The sequence below is a fragment of the Acanthochromis polyacanthus genome, chromosome 14 (assembly GCF_021347895.1).
Source record: "Acanthochromis polyacanthus isolate Apoly-LR-REF ecotype Palm Island chromosome 14, KAUST_Apoly_ChrSc, whole genome shotgun sequence".
Classification (NCBI taxonomy): domain Eukaryota; kingdom Metazoa; phylum Chordata; class Actinopteri; family Pomacentridae; genus Acanthochromis; species Acanthochromis polyacanthus.
In genome coordinates, this window is record NC_067126.1 from 29,434,960 (window position 1) to 29,451,383 (window position 16,424).

Sequence of the window (16,424 nt, forward strand, 5' to 3'; positions counted from 1 at the left end):
ACACAGAAATATGGATTTTATTGGAGCAAAGGGCTCCAACACCTGTTTGAGATATCACCCTGTAATACTACTAATAATAATAAAAAGGTAAAAATAATAATCTTAACATAATGCAGGATTAGGCTTTAATTCCAAAGCAGTTTTGTTTTTAAATGGAAGAGAGATTGTTTGCAATACAGAAAGTGAAACCTAAAATAAAACCTACCACTATTGTACATTGTGTCCTTGCAGGAATAGTAGTGAAATTAAATATCCTGCTTTTTTCTTCTGCATCATCCCCACTGGTTCAGCTCACACATTGTAATTAAAAGGTGACGACACTTTTCACTTCTAACCTGTGCATATAGCTCCAAGCTCCAAAACAAAAAAAACAAAAAAAAAAAACAACAGAGCAAATGTTTATTTGTAGCTGCTGATAAGGAGAGGTGAGGGGATTCCAACCATTCACTTGATGTGGGAGTAGACTACCCTGCATGCAGTGTCACTCAACCAGTGTGGGCTCATACCACTTGGCTACAAACATGGTATAGCATCCTTTCTTGTTCCCTCCTCCTTTTTGTGGTGCTGCTGATGTTGGCGATGTAGGTGTGTGCAGATGGGTGTGTTTGGTGGGGAAGCACAGTTAGGTAAGCACAGGCGGAATTCAGACAAAAGCTGAAATGTCAGTGTAAGGCTGCAGCGCTCCTCATGCATGGATGTGGAGTCTTGTACCTACACTAGGAGGAGGAGAAGGAGGAGGAGGAGGAGCTTTGGCCTACAGCGATTGAGTGTTTCTACATGTGACTGGCCTGTGTGCCTTGGAACATTACTGCCACCCTACTGTAGTGGAGAGAGTGCCAGCAGCAGGAGTGACCATTCCTCGCCTTGTTTACGTCAGTGTGTGAACAGAGGAATGTCCAAACTGTGGCCTATTTACAAAACAGCTCTTTAGTTGCTTTCCTGATGACATAACACAGTAGTTGTAGGCCTTTTCTGCTGCCGGTCGGGAATCATCATTCAAACAAGTGACCCATTCATTTACACCAGATCATCACCACATTCATTTTGCAACTCCTGATATTACATACATGACTCACAGCATCCTATTGGTGCATTCAACTTGATCGTGCTTGCTTTTTGCGTCTCCGTGTAAACAGCCCTTTTTAAAAACAGTCTTCCCTGCTATATGTTATCCCCAATTAGGTCAGCGTGTGCCCAAAAAAATTATTTCCACTCTGAAAGGAAAATGACTTGCGACTGGAGGGGATGTGACATTTGAAGGACATGCTGCTTACACGTATAAATGTAGATTTGTGGTGGAACAGAGAAATAAATAGGCTTATGTAGTTTCCAAGGTGTGGTCATGGGTGGAACGGTGGTTACTGGTGTCTTTTCACTGGTCTCCCCCTTTTAACACTCCATCTGAAGACTTTAAAGCATTTGTTAGAGAATTTTCTTCAAGATTACCCACAAATACTTCACAGAAATCTTCAGCAGCCCTATTTATTGCATCTCATTTACGATTTACAATATTGTTTACTTTTGTTACTTCAAGATTCAGGGTTCAATTTACTATGAATCATGCAAATTACAATGCTAACTGCAAAAGCAATTAGTGCTGATTACGAAAAGACATGGAATAAATGGTCACGGGTGCTACAGATAAGAACAGCATCAAAATCCACAGTAAGAACTGCTGAAAGAGGAATCACGTAAAGGAAACATTCATAAAACAAACTAGGTTGTAAAGGAAATTACATTTACATTTTACATCCACCCCACTGGTTTCTTCATGTACCGTCATATCCCCTTGTGGGATAAAACACGGTCTGTGGTGGAACATGGCAAATGTTCAATCTCCTGTTATGTTGTGCAATAAACCAAAGTGTAAAGTCGCTGCTGGCAGTTTAACTGATAGTTTCCTATTTTGGTTCTATGTCAGAAATCACAAAACATATGCTTAAAAAAAGAAGCAAATATAGAGAACAGTTTCAATCTAGCAACCAGTATCTCCACTATAGAAATGTAATGCTTTTTTTGCTCAAATTTTACTTCTATTTAGGGGTTAATGTAACCAAATTACAAACCAAATAAAGCTTTTCTTTTCAGTGTGTTACACGCATCATAAATGAAATCCATTCATCTCAATGGTATTGGGGGTGAAGGGAGAAATCTCAAGACGGATGTTGTAAAGTATGAACAAATAAAAGAAAAATTATCTGCATGCCTTGATCGCGCTCTAGATAAGTAAAAAAGACATTTTTTAAAAATAATTTGGTTGGACCAACCCTCTATGAGGATACACTCTGTTTTTGCTGCACTTTTTAAGGGCTTGGAGTGTTTTTCCTTTCCACCACCAACAAAAATCGAAAAACTACAATTAACTTACTTGGACAATTTATGCAGATCTCCATGTACTGTAAAGTACTGTATGTTCTGGATGCTGAGCAGGTTTGGGCTCCTCTGTGACCAGCAGGGGTAGATGTTGGACTTCAGGTCCTCCCAGCCAGTTGCTGCTCCACGGCTCTCTGAAATTAACTCGAGTTCACCCAGGCTGTCGAGCTGCATTTACTCTTGGATTTGCTCTCCTCATAAGGTTACAGAGTGCCACCAAATCACATTTTTACACACATTACTTTCAAATTAACCCTTTATACTGCAAGCATATCTCACTTGTACTAAGGTGACCTTTCTCTGCTGCTATGCAGGTGAGCTGTGCTATGATTTGATGACCTGTGGCTTTCAACAGGCAGATTAGAAAACAGTAAATGGATGGTATAACAGCTTTCTAACTAATTGCAATTAGCCACTTGATACAAGTTTTGCAATTATATTTGATAAGTAATATAGTGAGTATTAAAGAACTTAACCAGTAACCATTAAATGTTTCTGTCTACAGTTTATAAAAGGAGAGCCTTTCAGACCTGATGTGAGCTCATGCCTTCCCATCACATTCATTCATTTGAAATTTAATAGTGTGAAGCTCTCAAAATCATTGCAAATGCATGTCACGGTATATTGTTAAAGCTGTGAAAAAATAATTAAATTGTGCATACATTACCCCATTACCATAATACATAATCGTGTCTGTGTTACAGCAGCGTTGCAATAACATATTGTAGGAAGCAGAGGGGCTCTCAGGAAGGACACAAATCAAAGTGGGGGAAAAAAAAATGCATCTCCCTTTTAATCTGTTTAAAGATTAATTTTTACTCAGTTTGTCTACAACATTAATCAAACAGTAATAAAACATTTACAACAAGTGTAGTCTATACATTAACAATTAAAAACATGAGAGGTATGCTTCACAACTGATGTCTGTATAGTGTTACTGGTCATGTATATGAGCAAACAGTAGTGTGATGATCACCTTAAGAAAAAAGATCTACTCTGAGGTCAATCATGTCTCTCAGAAACACTTCCTGTTTGGGATGGAAAGAGGGTTTTTGCTTGACAGAAAGGGTCAATATCGGCCTGTGAAACGAAACAGAGCAGTTAGACAAAACTCCAACACACTGCAACCTGTTGGATAAAAAAAAAAAGCTGATAATTTATGGGAAGGACTTACGGGGAGAATAAGAACGTGATCTGGACCGAGATCTGTAAGCCCCTTTGTAGTACGGTGATGGAGAACGTCTTCTGAAACAAGACAATAACGGTTTTCTTTTATCCATTTTTATCAGCTCCAGAGTGGAATCTAACAACAAACTGGAAAACAGACCCCAAAGCAGTTTCTGAACAATTTTTGGGGAGGAGGGTCACATTTCTACTCACTCTGGGCTCATTTTCACTGCAATATTAAGTCCTACCTCTGTATGGAAATATCACAACGCTGGCTAAAATTAAAAATGTCTTTCATGCGAGTTATAATGGCACAAATCATAAGAAAAGCAAAAAGTAGTATTTTAATAATTATTCACATTTTACAACATTTTGAAAAAGCTTAGAATCAACATTTACAACATTTTTCCAAGTGACCACAGGTGTTAATAAAGACATTTATTATTTGTTTCCATACTTGTCTCCTATTTGCTCTGTTGTAAACACAGGCTGCAGTTAGGCCAAAAACTTTATTTTTACAGAATCTGGACCAATTTATAGAAGAAAGTGATTTCTTTTTAATAAAATACAACAATTTGAGGCTTAGATTTATGACTGAAACCAAAAGTAACGCGAGAAGGATCGTTGGAAAGTGGAAAATCCAATAATTCGTTCTGTTTTAACAGTTTCTTGGTCAGATAAAACTATGCAAATCTGATGATATCTATCTATCGTTGCTGTTAAAGATACCTTTCAAACCGACCTGTACAGGGTTCAGAGGGTCAGTAAATCAATTATTAGTTAGAAGAAATACTACTAACAGATTAAGACAGTCACCTGTACGATCTGTAATAGTCCCTGTCGTCATAGCGATCGTAGCCGCCTCTGTCGTATCCACGATCATATCCACGGTCGTAGTCACGTGAATAGCGCCGAGGACCACTGGGACCACCTCCACCACTACGTAACACAATAACAACATGACATTTAGTCTGACTTCCTGTTACATTAGATGTACAGTTATGCCTTCCATTAAAAACTGTATATTCCTTTCCAATATTGTACCTGCCTACCGACGCTAAATGCTCTGCATGACTTCGGCTCATTTTCTTATCACTTAAAGTAGAATGATTATACATTGAATTTAAACACTGCTTTCCAAATACATTTCAGTAACGGCTCCTCATGGCAAACAGCATTGTTCCAGGTAATACAAAAAGACCCTCCACTTAACAGTTCTCATTTATCATTCATCGCCCTCTTTGATAGATTAGTTCTAAGAATAGATTTAAAGCAGCGCTACAGATTAGAGCTGTGTTTCCTATCAGCACATTTAATTGTTTCACATAAAACGGGCATTAGGATTTCAAGTACTTACTATGTCGGCCGTCCCATGTAGATTCCAGGTGTCGGGGTGTGAGGTCTTTTTGTGATAGAGAAGTCTACCCTAATTCTACGCCCATCCAGCTCCATGCCATTGGCTCGTTCCTTTGCCTGACAGTGACCAAGCAGATAAATTACACCTGCAGACCGAGAGAATCTTTTAAAAACAGGTCTGACGGGATTATATTAACTCATATTCTTATACCTCTTTAGCATCATCTGTGTTCTCGAAGTAAACAAAGGCAAAGCCCCTGGAGCGCCTCGACTGCTGGTCATACACAATAGAGACGTCCGCCAGGGGGCCGTATTTAGAGAAGACTTCCCTCAGATCTCTCTCTGTGGTGTACAAGCTCAGGCCAAACACTCCCAGGCAACAGTTGGGATCTGGATTTGCCTGCAGTTTTAAAGATATTAAGCTTCTGATGTGATCATTTTCTGATGCAATCATCCATCAAAACAATCTAGCTTCCATTTTTAGATTGCATGCACAACTTAAAATTCTGAGCAAGCAACGTTTTGGAACTAAGACGGATGTATTCAGACACCCTGCAAGAATGCAGGAAACGCTGATAGCTTCTTTAAAAACAAAACCCACTGAGCACTTACACGATTCCCGATGTGCCTGCGGCGATTGGACATGGGTGAGCGACTATGGCTCCTGCGTCGACGCTCTCCACTGTAGGACCTACTGTGAGATCGGCGCCGATATGACCTTGAGCGGGAGCGAGATCGGCTGTAGTGTCTGCGTGAGCCACGGTGGGAGTGGGACCTGTCGAGACAGAATCAACACTCCATCATATGGGCTCTTTAACCATCAAATTCTTATACGGCTGCATCATATAGGAAGACTTTCATGTCGCTATAGCTCCAAAAAAAAAAAAAAGAAAATCGGCACTCACCCAGATTTCGACCTGGAACGAGATCGAGATTTAGAGTGGGAGCAGTGGGAGCCATCTTTTGAATGGGTCGAACGAGCTGGTGAGCGGCTCGCTGACTTTCCAGAACCCCGTGGACTCACGCTCCGGGATACGGAGCGAGACTCCTGAAGGAACCACACACACACCAACAAACTTGTTATTAGCACCAATAAAGTGACAAATGGAGAAATTTGCCAAAACATCTCTATGTAGTTAAAAATTACGACTATCCTGTGACGAGTGTAGTAAAGAAACAGAATTCAAGATTGTGAATTAGGAATGCAGGTTAATGCTATTTTGTGTAGTCATGAATAGTGTGATATCAATATGATTACATTAATCAGTATGTTAGTCATCATGGTGAAAAAAATAGAAATCTGTCAATGGTGAAATAAAATTCATTTAAACTAATATGTTGTATTCAATAACAAGTACATGCACGCATTTGACAAACAGACCAGAAGGTTACTTAGCGCAGTGACCTTATCCAGATTACTTCCTGAACTTCATTTCTGTAACTTCATTACTTCACATTATTCTTCTTTCTTCAATTGTCTTACTTCTTCTTACTTCCCCCATCTCACACACTGCCCATACTTCTTCCCTCGTCATGTTTTAGCATGCATTCAACAATTCAGCTTCACACATCTGAGCTTGATATTATTGAAAATAAAGAGGACATGAGACTTCTTCCGTATTTTCTTCGTCCAATCTTAACCTTTATGAAAAAGAAAAGGATGAAGAATATATGACTACAATTGCACGCTTTTCCAACTTAAGTCAATGTTATTACGATCTTATGACATGAAAGGGAACTTTTAAGACCACATTATGCATTATTGTCAGTGTTCAGAATTATAAATATTTCACTTTCAGTGGTTCTACAGTCATTGTTATGCCCTAGTGGTCACTTTCGGTTAGAATTGAAAATAAATAAAATATCAAAGATGTGAACAATAATGAATAAAGGGAGGTGTAATAATCTCGACAGCTGCAAAAATTCAAAGGTAAGCATGTGAACACATGTTCATGTGATTTTCCACCCTGGTTGTCTTTTGACTTGAGAAGGAAGACAGACACCTGAGGCCGTCTGTGTCAGAAAGCCGAAACAATACGGTCATCTACGTTACATTTACTGTATATATTCACAAGATGGCATGAGCATTGCTTACACAGTTACCTTTCATTTTTATAGCAGCACATATTTTTCAATAAACACATTTTCTTGTGCTTACACTGATACTGTGGACATAATTTCAGTCAAGTGACCTTTAAGGCAATACAGTGTACATCAAAACACTGAATGTGAAAAATTTATTTGCAGGAAGAAACTCAATCAACAGCCCCTTCATGGTCGCCCCCCACACATATTTCAGTAAAACGTAGCTCAAACGACCTCAAGATGCAGCTGCTTCTCATTTGTATTAAACTACTTAAAACAGACCTGAAACCTGGAGGACTAATCCTAAAATCATATACTGTAGCTATGCAAAGCATGAGCAATTATGTCACAGAAATACTTAATTGTTGCGACATTGGATTGTTTATTTACTTAAAATAAACAAGGATGGTTAACATGCAGTTGAAACTCATAGATTAAATGGAGTGATTATCCTTGAAGAGGCCGGTGGGTAAAACATTTGACAAAATTAAGTCAGCTGTGGACAGCGAGGAGCACTCCGCCTCTTGAAAACATGTTTCCGATGCAGGGTTCTCCTCAGACACACACACTAATCTCTTGCATCTCAGATTTGAATTACATTTGCCCTTTTGCATATCATGCTTAAACAGGCCTGTAATTCTTGCAAGCACGTACAAGGTGATGCAGGCCAGGTTTCAAAGTCATGCTCAACAAACAGAATTATCTTCAAAGTCTGGCCTTTACGAAGTACAGTATATGAGGTAAAGTATTGCAAAATGTTTTATTAACCAAAGCAAGCTGTTGTCAAAGATGTGCAGAAACAATGGTCAGTCAACTGACTGGGGCATTAAGCAGACTTACATTCGAGTCAGATATCAGTAAGCTGCCAGGATTTTATTGACATGCAAGAGCTGAATGAGTGAGTTATTAATACAAATGAATAAGGAGAAATCTTGAGGTCGTTCGATTTATACTGGAAAAATATTCAACTCAAATATGTCGCTAGACTGACACATGTTGCCGCGCCCAAAACACGAGAGAAACCCACAGAGACACTCAAATATTAATGTTAGCAAACGTATTTTAACAAATATTACACGCTGTCTCCAAATGCACTATGCTTAAAGTCTTCATTTGACACGAGTAAAGCTCGTCATTAATTTCTTTGGGATTTATATCGACATAACACGATGCTTATTTCGGTTTCTGCACACAGTTATACTCAAGGTGAACAAGTCTGACTGCTTTTACAAGGCAATTTGCCAACACTAAACGCTAAAATTAGGTGCAAGAAATAAAAAAAAAGATACATTTAACAAAAAATACTGCTTAAAAGATGCAAAAAGTTTTTTATTATTTGTTGGTTTAGCTAAACGTCTTGTCTGAACCCATTTACATACAGCTCCCTTCATACAGACGCAGCCTGAGGCCTCGCTACCACTGACTAGCTAGCTTGATCCAGCTAGCTAGCGACTATACACAATTACTCGTTGTTCATGCATTTATCTAATATTGACTACTCAAACTGCACGTTTAACATGATTAAATAAATGACAATATTCGCATGGATGGCTGAGATAAACTAAGCTAAGCAGCATTAGCCAACACAGTACAGACATTACAATTGCAGTAAACGACACATACAAGCACTACAATCATGAAAACATTACGAAAACAGAGCCCAAACTCAGCTAATACGTACCCGTCCTTTGTCGTTATCGCCCATATCTAGTGGCAATGAATATATCAAAATAACAGCTACTAAGCCGGGGTGCTAACCCGCTAAGCTAACTACGAGCTACAGCGTGTGTTTATGTGTTACTGTAGAGGTTAGCTCCTCCCTCAGGTCCTCTCAGTGTGGATCCTGCGGGCACATGGCCACAGTTTACACTTACTGTACATGTCTACATCGTGTACTTTTATAATTACCTTAACGAAGCTAATTTTTAAAAAATGAATAAAGCACAAAAAACTGAATCTCTATTTAAACAACCTGCAAGTACTTCAGCTTAAATTGCCATTCAAGTGGCAGCATCACAAATCAAACAGGAAATTAGACACATACAAAAGGTAATTTAAAAAATGGCAAGGAAGCGTTTCAGAATGTTTATTAATATTTCCTATCGGTATATGTCTTAATAACATAGCAGATTTTTAAAACTGCAATATACTGGACACTAATTAATTTCGCCCTGACTTTTATACATTGTAGAAATTAGAATAGTGCGTACTTCCTATTTTCACATATATTAAGTGTAAACCATCTTCATTGTGAAAGGATTTGTCATTTTCAGAGAAATCTGCAGAGAATAAGAGTGAAGTTCAGTTTGGTGCAGCTGGATATCAGAAAACCTATGAATAATAATGAAAATTTTCATAAGGAAAAATTATATGCAAGCCAGACCACTGGTGTTACTGTTGCATTTTCTTTATTTAAAATGAGCAGAAGCTGAGAGGGAGACAGAAAATGGCACAACTTCATGGAGAGATTGGATGCAGTGATCTAAATGGTGTCAGCAGGCAGATAAAAACTGGTCAGTCTTGTGTTTGGCCTTTTAGTTATATTAAAAAAATAATGCAGCCAGGCAGGTTGACTATTTCACCTCATGACAAATTTATAGCTGATTAGTAGATTGAACTGAAAGGTGAATAAAAACAATCTAAAAGAACACAGGGATACTGTTGTAGCTTAGCTTAAGTTAATGTTGCACTTTTTTATCTATTCAAGAACTTATGACAAACTATTTTCCACATCTGGCAGGACTTGACAGCTGCCCAGTTACTCATTGGTACCTATAGAGGGAAACAGAGAAAACATCCAGTCAGTAATTTTGAATGGTTTTTTTTTTTTTTACAGTTATTGTCAGTTTATGTGTAAGTTAACCTACCACAGTTATATAGGACATTTATTTTATGAAGATCAAGTGCACTGGGTCCATCTCTTTGGCCAATGGGAATGTAAGGATCTGGTTTGGGGATAATGGTTGGGCCACCATCTTCTGAGAAGGCGTATCTGAACCAGAGATGCATAAAGTATATGATCCAGTCATGTCTTGGCATAAACATTAAATATGTGTGCTTAAGTTGCCTAAAAGAGCTGCTCACCGGCCATAATGCATGACAGAGTTGTAGTCATATGGGCTGTTAAGATTGTTTGTCAGCTGTTTCCTGAAGTTATGCATATGGTCTGTCAAAACAGAAAGAAGAATACATTGAGAATGGAAAAAAATGGAAAAAAACATGATGTTAAGAGGCGATTTTTCATTCTTACCTGGCATGATGTTTTTCCAGACAATTGTGACATAGTGGTCTCGGTCTGAGCGGGACTGCTCGTGCACAAAGCCGAGGGCATGCATCAACTCGTGGGCAGCCACTCCTGACCACATGCACCCAGGAGTCTGCAGCGACAGCGTCTGGCTTCCTCCAGTCTGTCCCAGGAACGACCAGCAGCTTGGGGTGCAGAGAAAAAAATCGTCACCGCAATGCAAAATCATAACATAAGAAGCCATAAACAGGAGTCATGCTCACCCATATCTAGGCTGAATATCAAGGAAGCTGGATTCATGAGTGCGTGGAACAAATTTAATGCACGTTCCAGAGGAAATGTCTTGCATCCCAGTTTCTATGGTGATTCTGTCCATGTCGTCTACCATTTAAATAAAAAACAAAACGTTAAATTTACCCTCCTGTTGTCTTATTTACGGGCACCAAAAAATATTGTTTTCTTGTCTGAAATAAATTCAAAAATTCAGTAAAAAATTCCCCAAATTTCAGAAAATTTGCAAAACTTTCAGGAAGAAAATTCCAATAATTCCATAAGTTTCCCTTAAAAGTTTTATTAAAAAAAAACAAATTTGGCAAGAAAATTCTTGTAAATATTTTCAAAAAAATTCTAAAAAATCTTCAAAAAAATCCTAAAAATATCTAAAGTGATTACATATATATCAGTAAAACTTCTGATATTTTCCTTAAGAACACTCACATAAAATCAACCAAAAATCCAGCTGGATTTTAGTTGATTTTTATGTGAATGTTCTTAAGAAACAATTTTAACATTTCTTTTTTCCACCAAAAAATGTTCAAAGATTTCCTAAAAATGTTGAAAATGTGGACATCAAAAGTTTCACTGTGAAAATATTTTTTTTCTCCACATTTTCAAACTTTGAAACAGGTCAATTTTGACACGAGGGTTAAAAATATACAAGGATCTTTGTAATGCCGCTTTAAATCTGAAGCTTCATACCATATAATGGAGAAATGATAAAGGGCACATAAACAAATCCATCCACTGCTTTAGGCCACAGACAGGCGTTGCCGGGGCAGTTTATGGCGCTCCGTATGTATGAAGTGGCAATATCTCCCTCTCTGAATGACAGTCCTCTAGGGGCTCGCATCCCTGGTAAGAAAATAAGCATTCAACAGGAGCATTTTAACACTTAAATGAGTACATTTTTAATTAAATTACAGGTTACTTACTGCTATTGACTACCAGGATTTGGTCCATTGCGGTCATTTCATCATGGTCATGGACTTCATCTGAACACAAAAACAGAGAAATATTTAAGTCCTATAAATAAAAATGCAGAGTGTTATTTACAAGAAGGTTGAAGTGCGTGTAAAAGTAATTTCTTCCAAGAGCCTACCTGAGTATTTCCTTTTCAACCTCAGCTTCCCCTCATGTACACCAGTGGAGTTCTGTCATACAAAAGAGCATGTTAACATATTTTGCCAGACAAAACTAAAAGAGGCATTTTCCATTTTATCTTGATACTGACCTTGACAGGTAGCGTGCTCGCCTGGGCCAACAACCCAAATAAGACACCCAGAAGCATCATGGCAGAATGCATTGTTGTGTTCCTGACTGGTTTACCAGCTTCAGTCCGCAGCCTTCCAGTGCAACAGCTCAGTGAACTCCACACCTCCAATGAATCTATATACCCACTTCTCCTCCTCTGCTCTGGTCTGATTGGGCCCCGATTCTATGATGAAGCATGATTAAGAGCTCTCATCAGCCACTGTGTGTAATTTACTCAAGTCCACTACTGATCCATAACAGGTGGGCCCGATGCTGACCTTCACTTGTGCCCTGTAGTTATCGCATGCAAGATTCAGCACTTTCAGCAATGAGACGCCTAAACGTGTTTTGCTGTTGGACGTGCAACAACTCAGCTGCTGCCATCGTGAGAATAACTGTCCACCCAGACCAGCAGACCGGCAATTTGACACTGACTGAGCTGGCAACTGGTGATTTTGTGATATACTATCAGATGATAACTGCCTTGACAACAATCATTTTGCCACAAAGGTAAATATAGAAAAACAAAACCTTATCGTTTTCCAAATATCATTTCTATTTTTGCCAAGGGGCCAATTTTGAAGAGTAATGACTGAGACAAGAATTCCATGTGTTAGCAGTTTATGAAAGCTTCTCTCCATGGTTACTGGAGGTAAATTAGTACCATTACATTTCAACGTCTGAGTTATGGGTGCAAAGTTTTAAATATAGATGCATTAATGTCTATTCTAAGTGGTTCTTCATCAACCCAGGTTTCCTAAATCCTGACCATACTAAAACAGTTTTCCAACAATTTCTCCTTTATTTGTCTTGTTTTATGTGATCTAATTCTTCTGATGCCTTATTTTTCTGAAGTAATATACATGTAAGTAAGACTATCTGATCTCTTCCTGATTTATGACATTACTGTTGAACATATGGGCTGGATGGGAACATATGGTTGACTACTACATTTTCAACCTTTTCAACATAAAGGTGCATGTCTAGTTTAAATATACACAACTGCTTGGACACAAAGGAAGTGCTGATAGAAAGCTTGAATTAATCTTTATTGAAACTGTTCTTGTCATTCAACAGCAGTTTATAATTTTGACTTCACTACAAGTTCGCCTCAGTTCAGGTTTCCTAATTATCATCCACGTCATCATCTGCAGAAAAAGACAGAAAGAAATCAGACCTCTGGCAGATAAATATATCAAATCTGAAATATTTACTGGAGATGAGTTGAGGTTATTTGCTACTGACCGCATTGATAAAGTTTGTTGATTTTCAGCTTGTCGATGTGGCTGAGATATGATGGCTGGCCCAGCTTTATGTCCTTGTTGACCTTAGGAATGATGGTTGGCTGTCCATCCTGAGAGTAGGCATACCTGAATAGACACATATTACAGTTTACATTATGATACTTTAATACTGAGTGATCTACATACAAACCATTACTTACATCCCAAAGTGCATGATTGAGCCATAGTCATAAGGCAGGTCCAGACTGTCAGTCCTGAACTTCTCAAAGTTCCTCAGTCGATCTGTAATTAATATACATGAGTATTTGTTTTTCGTTTATTATACAAAGCAAAATTTAAAAAAAAAATGTTTTGAATATTGGTACAGAAATACAGTGAAAGCCATTCTGTAATTAATAATTTTTATTCCACCAAGTGAACACCTTCCCACTCCTTTGCAGTTACCTCTCCAAATGTTTGGCCACATGATTTTGACATAGTTGTCCCGGTCAAAGCGAGACTGCTCGTGCACGAAGCCCAGAGCGTGCATGAATTCATGGGAAATCACTCCAATCTGGAGGCAGTCAGGGCTCTGGAGAGACACAGTCTGTTTTCCACCACGCGCACCAAGGTAGGACCAGCACCTAGCGTAGCGCACACACACGGAAAAAACACAATAATTAGAACAACTTCAACAAGATGTGAGTTTAGTAAAAAGCAAAAAGACTAAATGATGATGACTAAAGCTTTATCCATTTCAGTTTGATACTTATCTCTGTAAAATCCAGTTACTCAGTGCTGTATTTTACATATAAAAGAGAGACAGGCAACAGCTCTCACCCTAATTTTGACTGGATGTCGATGTAGTCTCTTTGGTGAGTCCGAGGGACAAACCTCACACAGGTACCTTTCTCTATGTTCTCCATTCCTTTCTTTATCAGCTTTGCCTCCATTTCAGCTGTTCATTTGTTTAGACAGGAGAGATGGAGGACAGAAGATGTATTACTAATCACTGAATACAAAATGGGCAAATAGTATTACATTGTGTGTTGAACTTTTACTCCTCAAATACAGAAACAACATACTGTAGTCATCTGAGAGTTTATATGCAATATAGACGTGTCCATCCACAGATTTTGACCAGAGGCAGCTCCGTGCAAAGCAGACTTTGGAGGGTTTTCCAGAAGAAACAGCAATGTCTCCCTCTCTGAGAGTGGTAGTGCCATCTATGATTCGGGAAGCTGATACAGAAGTCAGAGGAAATTAAATCATTCAAGACAAGGCAACTAGAGTTGTTTTTTTTTTTTATTAAATGGTGTTGTGTAAAGTGCACAATAACTCAAGTAAACTGTGTTCAACTTACCTTGGAACTCATTAGTTTTGATGATTTTATCCATTGCTGTTCCATCAGCGGGCTCTGGACGTGCTTAAAAGGAAAAGTGAGTGATTATATGTGATTTTCCTCTTGTCACGTTTAAATTAACATTTATATTAATTTCAAATTGTATTTACCTTTAAAGCCAATAGGACCCCATTTTGGGCTCAACAAAAAATTCTGTAATAAACACAGAGAAATTTATTAGCATTTTTGTTCATGGATTTGTTAAAATCTGTGTCTTATTTCAGTCTCAATCCCATGCATATTTACCTTAGCATGCACAGCTGAGAGACAAGTGGAGACCATGCAGAGGAGGATAATCCGCTCCATCTTTGCCAGGCAGATCTGTCTTCTTCGTTGCCATTTGACCTGCACTAACACCAAGCTTTATAGGTGTTCCCAGTCGCTGTCCTGACATGATACCTGTGATTATCTCAGGTAAATTACTGGGTTACTGTTATTTGTTTGTCAGTGAGTTTAATCCCCAAATTAGTTTGATTCTTTCATAAACAACTTCTCCAAAGGTAGCATAATGTGAGGTCTCCCCGTGTATAATAACAGCTCCACTTCAATAACTAGCTTTAAATGAAACGGTTTTAATGTTTGGCGCAGGTTTCATACAATTTTGAGCTTTGGATGTCGTGTTTATTTACGTGGAGTGCTGTTTACTTTCCACTGAAGCTAAGCTTACCAATAGTTCACATGCTATGTTGCGTCGCTAATTTTTGACGATGCGTCACCCTCGCGAAGTTCATGTATAAATAGCATGTTTTCATTCACACTGCGTTCGGTGAAGAGAAAAAATGTATCGCCCGAACAGGGACTTGAACCCTGGACCCTCAGATTAAAAGTCTGATGCTCTACCGACTGAGCTATCCGGGCTCTGGCATTTAACCCGGAAGTACCCTTTAAAAAGCCGCGAAATACAAATTCAGAACTTGCAGGTGGTTTTAATTGATATAAAATCATGACCGCATCTTCTGAGCAACCATTTCCAACACAACACCAAATTCATACGGTAGGTCGACCTTAAAAACGTACGTTGACTTAGTCTAATGTTTTATTTTTAACCCTAAACCTAAAGTTGGTTTAGCTATCTAAAAAAAGGCATTCAAAGTCAATTAAAACAAGGAAAACATTATTGCTAACACACTGGTGTATTAGTTAGCTAACATTAGAGCGACTCTTACCTATTTTTTTCGCAGACAAGCTTAATTACGGAATGTTGTAATTACTCTCTCCAGCAGGTTGAAGAGCTGCAGCATGCTCTCCATGAAAACAGTGAGGAACTGGAGAAAGTCCGGCAAGAAAGACGTCGTGCTGAAGAGCAGATAACTCGCATGTAACGTCAAAGTGCTCTTTGACGTATTTAGCTTGGTTAACTTTTTGGTTAAAAACAGTTTGTCTCAACCTGTGTCCTTTTTGTCGCTTAATTGTCCGAGCACAGACTGGTTGTCGCCAGTGCGCGTTTGGCTCATGCGCATTAGGCCTGACTTTACCAATGTTATTTTTGTTTATAGTGTGGAAAGTGCAAAGTGAAAAGTGCCTTAATTAGCCTCTGTCTGCACCATACCACTTTTCATGTGTCAAAAGCCGAAAAAGCCTCCTTTTTTGTGGTTTTTACAACTATCTAGATTTCCTGCGGTATTTTACGTCGTCAAAAGCCAAAAAACTTTCAGCTTTTTTGCAGCACTTTATTTACAGTGCCACTTTTTTGCATTGTCAAAAGATGGCATAATGTTGCTTTTACATCAATCTCAAACCATTCAGTAACTTCAGTTTTTTGTTTGTTTATTCGTAGGGTACAGACAAGTTTCTCTTACTAGTCATTGAGGAGATCAAAGCAATGCATCCAAAATGTTGAGCTGTAAATCTGAATTACCTTTATGATTTATACAGTTATGCCCAGTATTAATTTGCCAGAGGATATTACTACCTTCCTTCCTTCATTGTATTTTAAAATGACCTGTGTTAATCGCTGTTGTATAAATATAGCAATATTTGGCAAGCACTTTCAAATTAGAAAACGTTTGTTTTTCCCCCTCAAGTAAGTTACTTCAGTAAGTTT

At 38.4% G+C, this 16,424-nt stretch overlaps 4 protein-coding genes and 1 non-coding gene across 9 annotated transcripts in view; all 5 read right to left on the bottom strand.

Annotated features, from left to right (window-relative positions):
* igf2bp2a (insulin-like growth factor 2 mRNA binding protein 2a) overlaps positions 1 to 3,008 on the bottom strand; it is a 67,360-nt gene extending 64,352 nt beyond the window's left edge. The window contains 1 exon segment of the mRNA XM_051959098.1: positions 2,369 to 3,008. The gene's annotated coding sequence lies outside the window, so the exon portion shown is untranslated.
* Positions 3,009 to 3,138: 130 nt separating this feature from the next.
* On the bottom strand, positions 3,139 to 8,821 carry tra2b (transformer 2 beta homolog). Of its 5 annotated transcripts, none has more exons than XM_051959096.1 (9): positions 8,663 to 8,810; positions 6,302 to 6,537; positions 5,802 to 5,944; positions 5,509 to 5,671; positions 5,108 to 5,296; positions 4,898 to 5,013; positions 4,357 to 4,479; positions 3,548 to 3,618; positions 3,139 to 3,453 (listed from the first exon to the last, which is right to left on the bottom strand). In XM_051959096.1, exons 4-9 carry the CDS (start codon positions 5,539 to 5,541, stop codon positions 3,443 to 3,445), a joined length of 543 nt encoding a protein of 180 aa, XP_051815056.1. In that variant the 5' UTR covers positions 5,542 to 5,671; positions 5,802 to 5,944; positions 6,302 to 6,537; positions 8,663 to 8,810; the 3' UTR covers positions 3,139 to 3,442. The 5 variants fall into 5 exon arrangements, with proteins under 5 accessions (XP_051815056.1, XP_051815057.1, XP_022069265.1 ...); XM_051959097.1 differs by having other exon boundaries at positions 6,278 to 6,537; XM_022213573.2 differs by lacking the exon at positions 6,302 to 6,537 and having other exon boundaries at positions 8,663 to 8,821.
* A 1,496-nt stretch (positions 8,822 to 10,317) lies between these two features.
* On the bottom strand, positions 10,318 to 11,852 carry LOC110964761 (high choriolytic enzyme 2-like). The gene is made up of 5 exons (XM_051959049.1): positions 11,736 to 11,852; positions 11,604 to 11,655; positions 11,437 to 11,496; positions 11,204 to 11,356; positions 10,318 to 10,606 (listed from the first exon to the last, which is right to left on the bottom strand). Exons 1-5 carry the CDS (start codon positions 11,805 to 11,807, stop codon positions 10,485 to 10,487), a joined length of 459 nt encoding a protein of 152 aa, XP_051815009.1. The 5' UTR covers positions 11,808 to 11,852; the 3' UTR covers positions 10,318 to 10,484.
* Positions 11,853 to 12,785: 933 nt separating this feature from the next.
* Positions 12,786 to 15,223, bottom strand: LOC110964768 (hatching enzyme 1.2). The gene is made up of 9 exons (XM_051959050.1): positions 14,627 to 15,223; positions 14,491 to 14,533; positions 14,342 to 14,395; positions 14,064 to 14,219; positions 13,819 to 13,936; positions 13,444 to 13,622; positions 13,200 to 13,281; positions 13,001 to 13,125; positions 12,786 to 12,903 (listed from the first exon to the last, which is right to left on the bottom strand). The coding sequence occupies exons 1-9, from the start codon at positions 14,684 to 14,686 to the stop codon at positions 12,881 to 12,883; spliced, it is 840 nt and encodes a 279-aa protein (XP_051815010.1). The 5' UTR covers positions 14,687 to 15,223; the 3' UTR covers positions 12,786 to 12,880.
* trnak-uuu (transfer RNA lysine (anticodon UUU)) lies at positions 15,166 to 15,238 on the bottom strand. The gene has a single exon. It is a non-coding gene; the product is annotated as a tRNA-Lys (tRNA).
* Between the last annotated feature and the right edge of the window lie 1,186 nt (positions 15,239 to 16,424).